The sequence below is a fragment of the Podarcis liolepis genome, assembly GCF_965112155.1.
Source record: "Podarcis liolepis genome assembly, chromosome: 13".
Taxonomy (NCBI): Eukaryota; Metazoa; Chordata; class Lepidosauria; order Squamata; family Lacertidae; genus Podarcis; species Podarcis liolepis.
This window is the reverse complement of record NC_139573.1, coordinates 12,801,276-12,810,517: the sequence shown is the minus strand read 5'-3', so window position 1 is coordinate 12,810,517 and position 9,242 is coordinate 12,801,276. Positions and strand designations below refer to the sequence as shown.

At 41.5% G+C, this 9,242-nt stretch overlaps 1 protein-coding gene across 2 annotated transcripts; it reads right to left on the bottom strand.

The window, feature by feature from the left end:
- Positions 1-3,252: 3,252 nt before the first annotated feature.
- On the bottom strand, positions 3,253-6,048 carry LOC310691410 (vomeronasal type-2 receptor 26-like). 2 transcript variants are annotated; one of them, XM_083471185.1, is made up of 3 exons: positions 5,794-6,048; positions 5,042-5,168; positions 3,253-4,561 (listed from the first exon to the last, which is right to left on the bottom strand). In XM_083471185.1, exons 1-3 carry the CDS (start codon positions 5,809-5,811, stop codon positions 3,630-3,632), a joined length of 1,077 nt encoding a protein of 358 aa, XP_083327311.1. In that variant the 5' UTR covers positions 5,812-6,048; the 3' UTR covers positions 3,253-3,629. The 2 variants fall into 2 exon arrangements, with proteins under 2 accessions (XP_083327311.1, XP_083327312.1); XM_083471186.1 differs by having other exon boundaries at positions 3,253-4,411.
- Between the last annotated feature and the right edge of the window lie 3,194 nt (positions 6,049-9,242).

Below are 9,242 nucleotides of genomic sequence, written 5' to 3'. Positions count from 1 at the left end.
TCCTCCATGTGTTAGACTACACTCTCTTCCTTCCTGACCACTGGCTATGCTTGCTGGGGCTGATGACAGTTAATGCCCCACAGGGACATGGGTGGTGCTGTGGTCTAAACAACTGAGCCTCTTGGGCTTGCTGATCGGAAGGTCGGTGGTTTGGATCCCCGCAACGGAGTGAGCTCCCGTTGCTCTGTCCCAGCTCCTGCCACCCTAGCAGTTCGAAAGCACGCCAGTGCAACAAGATAAATAGGTACTGCTGTGGCAGGAAGGTAAACGGTCTTTCCGTGCGCTCTGGTTTCCTTCATGGTGTTCCATTGCACCAGAAGCAGTTTAGTCAAGCTGGCCACATGACCCAGAAAGCTGTCAGTGGACAAACATCGGCTCTCACAGCGTGAAAGTGAGATGAGCACTGCAGCCCCATAGTCACCTTTGACTGGACTTAACTGTCCAGGGGTCCTTTACCTTTACCTTAATGCCTCACAATACCTGGAGGTCACCATGTTGTCTACCCCTGACATAAACATTTGTGGACTAGAGTCCACTTCAGAAAATGCAAAGCTTTTACCATAATTAATCAGTCATTAAGCTGCCACAAGACTCCTTATAGTTGCTGCTACCCCTCTGGAAAATGATATAATTAAAAATCCAGTTCCTTACATGGGGTCATCAATAAGTTCATGAAGCGGGTGCCTGTTGAAATCCACAGAGCTGGACAATCTGTAGCTCTGGGAAATAATGGCAGCAATGTTGAGGTCTCCTGAATGATAATAGTTCTGATTTTCTGGAAGAGCACCACTTATATTACATCGAGCAATGGGAACAGCACACACATCTTGAAGCAGTAGTAATAATACAGCCAGCATGAATAATACCACCATACATGAACATATTTCTTCTCGGAACCATTTCACCTGTTTCCTCATTGTCATTCAAATGTCCCCGAGTAGCAGAGCCTGAATTGAAAGGCCACTCAACGGACTTACTCAAACCCAATATTATGTAAAGTATTGGAGGGCTGTTTAACCCTGCCTGTCTTTAAACCCTGATCTGAATTTCACAGGTGACCTTAACAGAATCTGTTTTTCTCAAGTCATGGTTTTCTTAGTGGTTACTGAAGCTCCCTTGGGATCTGGAGAAGTAGTAATCATAGACAATTTGGATACTTACAGGGGAGATGGTCACTTATTCAGCATTAGAGGTTCTCCGCAACATTGCAAAAGAAAACAGGTTGATCTCACTTCCATCAATCCTTTTCTCTGATCCCCTGCAGTGTGAAAGCAAATTATGTGTAATACTAAGGTATTTAGTGGGAGGGGTCTACCTCAGTAGGAGAGTACATGCTTAAAACAAACAATGTCGCCAGCCAGAAATGCCAAAGGCAATGAATCAAACTACTTGTTCTACTCCCAAATGGGAATCAAGGCTACACCTAGAGAAGTTGTTTACTTCCGTTGCAACAAAGAAGGACATGTAGCCACACTTTGCAAAGCCTCAAAATTGGGGAATTCCCCTGAATTTAGGCAACCAAACCAAAATAAAGGATACAAAGAAAAGTATTTTCTTTTGCAAGAAAAGAAGTTATCTGTTAACAATTATGGCACAAAGTCATACAAATGGTTAATTGATTCTGGAGTGTCTTCTCACATGAAAATTCAGTTGCAGAAAGTAAGTTTAAGTCCATTGTGGAAATGAGAAGATGCATATTAAGGGATGCAGCTCTCAGGAGCCACTGCAGTGTGCCTCCAAACCAGACTGCCAGTGACAGATCTTCATTGGCTCCCAATGCATTTCCAAACACAATGCAAAGTGTTGGTGTTGACCTTTAAAACCCTGTATACCTGAAGGAGCGTCTCCACCCCCATCATTCAGCTCAGACACTGAGGTCCAGTTCTGAGAGCCTTCTCGATAGTGGCACCCGCCCTCTGGAATGCCTTCCCATCAGACGTCAAAGAGATCAACAATTATACAATTTTCTGTAAACACGTGAAGGCACCCTGTTTCAGGATGTTTTTAATGTTTGATGTTTCACTGTTTTTTAAAATATTCTATTGGAAGCTGCCCAGTGTGGTCAGTGCAACCCAGTCAAGATGGGCTGGTTACAATTAATAAATGATTATTATTATAAACAATATATCCTCTCCTAGAATCTAAACTCATTTCTGCATGAAGGGGAGTCCACAATCTCCTGAAGGAGTCTGAAGGAATCTTCTTCCTTGTAACTTGAAGCCATTGGTTCAGGCCCTAACTTCAAGAGCAGGAAAAAGCAAGTTTTTTCTATCTTCCATGTGACACCCCTTTAGATATCACATCTCCTCCAGAGGTGCCAACTTGAATAAAATATAGGAGGGAGAATAAGCCCTGCTCTGCACAGTCAATCCCATGATGGGGTGCATGGACACCATTTGAATGGCAATGCCCATCGATTTTTGGGGGCCCAGCCCCCTCAAATATTTAATTGGGAGGCCAAAGACCCCTTGGCCCTAGGAGTTGGCTACTATGATCTCCTCTCAGTCTCCTCTTTTTCCAGGCTAAATATATTCAACTCCCTCAACCGCTCCTCATATGGCTTGGTTTCCAAACCCATGATCCTCTTGGTCGCCCTCTTCTGCACACATTGCAGCTTGTCAATATTCTTCTTAAACTGGGGTGCCCAGAAGTGGACACAATATAACAGGTGTGGTCTGACCAAGGCTGAATAGAGTAGTACTATGACTTCCCTCGATCAGGACACTAGACTTTGTGCATCTGGTTCTCCTTGGCTAAGTGCAGAACCTTATATTTCTCCCTACTGAAATTCATGTTGTTAGCTAGCTTGCACTCAGTTCTCCCACCTGTTAAGATCATTTTGAATCCTGATTCTGTCTTCTGCAGCATTAGCTACCACTCCCAGTTTGGTGTCACCTGCAGATTTGATGAGCATCCTCTCAATTCCTTTGTCCAAGTTGCTTATAGAGACATTGAACAACAACTGGCCCAGGAGAGAAGGAACACTTTGCACATCGGCACTTTATACAGTTTCAATGCAAATCTTATGTATGCCTCTATGTATGAATAAAAGAATGTTGCTTTATTCAGGTAGCTGAATAAACAAAGGTTCTTAGTGGTCTTTTTATTATATTTGTTTACAAATTTATAAGCCACATTTAATAAGAAACAAAAATGCAGAATGCAACATAATGCAACATAATGCAAATAACAAATGGAATGCAAATAACAAAAAATCCATAAAACATTATAAAAAATGAGCAATCTGGCCTCCAAATTCTGCACCAGCTGAAATTTCCAAAGGATCTTCAGAAACAACTCCAAGTATAACATGTTGCTGTAATCTAACCTAGAAGTTACCACAGCTTAGACAACACAAGTTAGGTTTCCCCTGTTCAGAAAGTGGCAGCGCTGGGCCACCAGCTGAAGCTGATAAAAGGCACTCCATGCCACGGAGGCCACCTGTGCCTCAAGCAAGAGCAAAGGATAAAGAAGTATCCCCCACCTATTTACCTACTCCTTCAGAGGGTGCGTAACCTCATCAAGAGCAGGCAACCTCCCATCCATACAGTCTAGGGAACTGCCCACCAAAAGTCCCTCAGTCTCATCTGGAATGAGCTTGAGTTTGTTGGCACTCATTCACTCCAGCTTCAACTAGATTGGGACTTTCCAATTTGTGATTTGTTCTTTCCTCTCATTAGCTGCCCCCTGTTGTTCAACTCAGGCTTAATCAAAATGATATAGCATTTAGGGGCAAAGATGCAGCCCAGTAACCCAGCGCCAGAGGCCAAGATGGAGAAGATCTCCACAGCCACCATGTATTTCCCTTTTGTGCTCAGGTAGGTTGGGACAAATGCCAGCCACACACTGCAAAACACCACCATGCTGAAGGTGATGAACTTGGCTTCGTTGAAACTGTCAGGCAACTTTCTGGCTAAGAAGGCCACAGTGAAGCTGATACTGGCCAGGAAGCCCATATAGCCCAGGACAGAGTAAAACATGATGGCCGACCCTTCATTACATTCCAGAACAATCTCTTCAGCCATTGTATGTGCATCTAAATCAGGGAAAGGGGGAGAGATTGCCAGCCATAGAGTACAAAGAATAGCTTGAACTAGGGAGCAGGAAACCACAACAGAAATATCCAGTCTTTTTCCCATCCGTCTCCTCATACTGGACCCTGGCTTGGTGGCCATGAAAGCTAAAATGACTGTTGTCGTTTTGGCCAAAATACAAGAAACTGCCACAGAGAATATCATGATAAAAGCAGCTTGTTGAAAGAGACACATAACTTTATGAGGCTGGCCAATAAACAAGAAAGCAGAAACAAAGGAGAGCAAGAGGGAGATGAGGAGAGTGTAGGTGATGTTCCGGTTGTTGGCTTTGACTATGGGAGTGTCCTTGTGCTTAATGAATATCCCATGCACCAAAGCTGTGATAAAACAAAAGGAAAGAGAGAAATTAGCTAAGATTACCCCCAATGGCTCTTTGTATGACAAGAAGCTGATCTTCTTTGGAACACACAAATCTTGTTCTTTGTTTGCATAATGATCTTCTGGACATTGAGTGCAGTATTCTGCATCTAAAAAAGGAAACAGATTTTGTTTTACACATGGATGTACTTCTACGTACAGTACATTACTGAATTCAATACAGCTGAGTGAATTTTTCTGTGCTATTTCTGGGTAGGTATGGTGACACCTAGCTCAAAACCAGTGTACACAATCTCAGTTACTTTTGCATGACTATGCGCATAGCAGATCCCCTCACTGATGGTATTTTAATTCCTGGAACATCACAAAGCAAGAGTTATTGTGAACTACATATTCTTTCTGTCCTGGTATGCTCAAATCCTGTTTATTTCTAAATTTCCTTTCCTTTCCTTTTCTTCTGAGAAGCTGAACACTATGCTAAACAACAAAGAAATGCTGTGAGTATCACCACCCGCACTAAATTTGGAACATTTAAATATGAAGTAAATTCTTGTCTATAATCTGTGTTGAACAAGTGATTGATAGCAGTTTATAACCTGAGGAAAATGCTATGAATAAAATGTATTTACCTCTAAATTTAGAAATCCTCCCTTCTGGACATGGAAGACAATCATAGCAGCAGAAAGGTTTTTCTTCCTTCTTGCTCTTGCTGTAACCTGGATGGCAAACGTCATTGCACACAGAAAGCGGCTGTACCTGTGCATAAATGAAATTAGTGGGTGTTTAAACACTGAGCTCCAGTTCCAAGGGCCTTCTGGCGGTTCCCTCACTGCGAGAAGCGAAGTAACAGGAAACCAAGCAAAGGGCCTTCTCAGTAGTGGCACCCGCCCTGTGGAACGCCCTCCCACCAGATGTCAAAGAAATAAACAAATATCTGACTTTTAGAAGACATCTGAAGGCAGCTTTTAATATTTGATGAATTATGGTATTCCAATATTTTGCTGGTAGCCGCCCAGAGTGGGAAACCCAGCCAGATGGGTGGGGTATAAATAATAAATTATTATTATTATTACTATTATTATTATGCATTCAAATTTTGGGGAGGAGAAGGGAGTTGTATGACAATCTCCTGCAATAAAGATAGGAGCAAGGTAATTCTTTATAACCAGCAGTAAAGTATTGCACTTATGTGAAAGGAGAACCTGTGGCCACTTATCCCCTGCCCAGTGGGTCAAAGTAAGGATGAGGCACTTTTGGGATCAAAATTAGAATTTTATTTATGTTCATTTGATGAGGGCTGTAGCTTAATATCTACTCTGACAAGGCACAATACTTTGTATGAAATAAGCACACCATACAGAGATAGCTGAAAGGTTCTTACAGTTCTAACTTTAAACATGCCTCAGAATAGACTGATTTCTTCTAGAATGGCCATTGGTCTTACACTTCGAGTAAAACACTTCCAGCCCCATCTAGGATCTTCATTTTCCCCTCAGGGAAAACAAACTGGATTGCCATGTCTAGCTAACTCCTAATTCAGACCTACTATCTGACAGTTTTAACCTATCTAGGATCTAACCAGGCTCTATCCAAGCCCTTTCTAGGTACTTTCCAAGCCCTAAAGCAATCCTAGCTCCACTAATGTCAGACAGGCCCTATTTGACCATTTAACTGTCAAGTTCTAACTTCAAATTCCCTACTGTCTCTCCTGATTGGGTGACACTCAACCCATTGTCTGGATGCTCAAGTTCCATGCATCACAAGTTATATTTCTCCAGTTCTCCTATCAAAAAGATTGTGCTACCAAAACGATGGATGGACAATTATTATTTTATCATTATTCTTATATATTTATTTATTTATACCCTGCCTTTCCCCCTGACATGGACTAAGAGCTGCTTACAGATGAAATGCGAACAGCTAAAAACCGGCTTGGGGGAGGTCATAAAAACAATTAAACATTAATAAAAATAACACTATACAGAAGCATAAATGATCTAATAACAATGTACAGGTAATAACACTACCTGTTTAAATGCAGTTGGCCATACAATGTCTTCAACAGAAATGCTCAGGATTTTGTCTTCAGGAGCTAAGGGATCTATCTTTCCAACTTTGGCTCGAAGAAAGGAGCGGTTTGGAAATGTCACCCAATTAATAATATCAAATCCAGCAGTGATATCGCCGTTATGATTAAAGGAAACCTTTTCTCCAGCACTGTTGTTAAATGAGACCCTCCTAAGGTAGCGCTGAAGCTAAATTGAAACAACAAAAGGCAAATAATATGGATATATAAGATGCTTCAAATAGACTAAAAGGTTTTCATTTTCCACAAGCTACTTTTGGTGCCCCATTATTTTATTCTATTTATTTATTTATTTTATTTATATACCATCCTATACCTGCAATGTGCATACTTCTCACAGTGTTGCAAATTTCCTATGCCCTCATAACTTTTGCAACCAATCTATTGCCATCAATAAGTCAGATAAACACAATGGTGGAATTGACACACATATTAAAAACTGTTCTGAAAATGCTTTTTTTTTAAGCGTTTTTTTAAAAAAATACATTGAATTTTCCTAAGGCTCACCATGGCCATCTAGTGTCACATTGCATATTGCACTTAAAACACACTTACAATGTTTTATTTGCAGCTGTAGAGCTGACTCCAAGAAGAAAGAGGTCCAAGAGGCAGGGGCAACACAAGTTTGTTTGCGGGATTGTAAATAAATGCAAACATTAGAAAATGCCAACAAGACTCCAAGGACCTCGTTCCAAATAAGACAAATATAGGGTAACCCCTAGAAGGCCCAGCATGATGCTTCTTAGGGATGGGGTCTAAAATGGTTTTTAAAGTGAAAGCAATTTAAGTTTTTCTTTTTATGAGGGAAGTCATTTGAGCCCCAGCCCTTTGTGGCCTCTCTCTGGGGCTGGTGGATCTGGGCATTTACCTGCCATGGCTCTTGATTTAGAAACTGCTAACCTCTTCCTAGCACCATAGTTCCGTGTTTGAACATGAATGAGTGCATGGGTTGCAAAGCATGCGCAAATTCATGGGGGTAACAGGAAAGCTATTGCTAACATTCAATTCAGATATCGACATTCTCCAGAAAGAAATGCATCATGGGGAAGAACTGTGGGAGAAGACTCTTGCCAGAATGTCCTGTTTGAAGGCTTCCCCAAGCTGTCTGGTTGTCTGCTATAGGAAGGCCTTGGATTGAGCCAGCAGGATCCTTCCTTTGTTCTTAGTGTATTCAGGACATTACCTTCCATAACTCTTGATTCTGAAGTTTTACTCCGTCATCCACTGTCACTCTTCCTTTGTATCTAGATGGATGCATGGCCTGCAATGCATGTGCTACAGCAAAGACTGCATTGTACACACTGTAGCTGTGGCCAGTCAGGCTCATTTCAAAGACAGATGCAGGAAGTGTCTCCAGCTGTTCTTCCCCACTGCAGGTGTCTCTATCGTCTCTTTCTGTATCAGTTTTAGGGAGAGAACAGTCAAAAGCTGTTTCCCAAAAGACCCTAAGAAAAGCATCTTCTTTCTCTGAGGTAGGATTTCTCCCCTGAATAAATTTCTGGAATCCCACAATCTCCTTTGAATGAACTGCAATGGATAGAGCACCATGTATAATGTCTATTTCCCAATCTCTTTGAAAGGAAACGGATGTAAATTCCATCTGTGCCGTCATGATCCAAACTTTTGCATTCATTGTTATGTCCTCCAGTTCTGAAAGCCGGGGAAACATTCTCAGAAATATCACAGTATTTATTTCGCCATGTAATACCACGACGTTGGCAATGCTACGAACAATAACCTTGTATGTATTGACCCACTCGGTCACCATATCGTTCGAGCCAGTGGTAAAATACAGTGTTGGCAAATTTTGGATAAAGTCGAAGCAAATACCTCTCTTGGAAAATTCAGGAAGCACAGTCTGTACAAACCTCTCTCCATTGTCGCCATTGATAAAAACCACCCCAATCCATGTCCACCTGAAAAAAAGCAGCAGCTGGAGGATTCCTGCAGCCTGATGCTCTTCGGCAGGAAACATCCTCTGGAAGAACGCTTCTTGGGTTTGGTCATTTATTATTGGAGCAGAGCCATATCCAAACTATATGAAAAATAAAATAAAATCCAGAGATATGAAATGTTAAGAGTTATTTCCAAAATCCTGTTTACTCTTCAGCCTCTATAATGACATTTCCTAGACATGGAAAGTCTGATGCCATCCTTTTCATTCATAGATATAAAATATGAAGAGCAAAATTTTATCAGAGGAGAAAGAAAGGGTAGTATAACTGGTTTGTTTCAATCCTATGTTCCATGTATACACATTACCTGCGAAATCTTGTAGATATATAGAGTCATTGCCACGAAGAGACACACATTTGAATTAGGACCCACAATGAAAGCTACTGCATTATCATGCACATCACACTTGTAGTTTGGGATGAATCTGCCCCTTGTGGAGAGAAGTTCCATTGAGGCCAGATAGGTCTCTCTTGCAGTGAAATGGCTGTTATAGATGTGGAAGCCCAGGGTGAGGTTGGATAAGATCCAGAGATTTTCATTGATCTCATTTACAGCAAATATGAAGGACAGGATGTGCTGGTAGGTCTGAGTCATATATCTGCAATCAGATTTTCATGCTGTGTCAGAGCATCTCTGCTTCAGAATATGCGCATCTCTGAATTTTACCCTAATCTATTTTGAATCCACACATACACATTTGCCCTGCTTCACATCTGCAGTGATATCCACTTTCATTTATGGATCTGCACGTCTCTTCTGCTATTATTATTCTAGTAATGCCTGTTACA

What these genes read in the sequence shown, in the direction of transcription:
- LOC310691410 (XM_083471185.1), bottom strand. An exon ending in GAGGATTTCTAAATTTAGAG is followed by an intron (nt 4,562 to 5,041) that starts GTAAATACATTT and finishes TTCCTTTTTTAG; the next exon opens with ATGCAGAATACTGCACTCAA.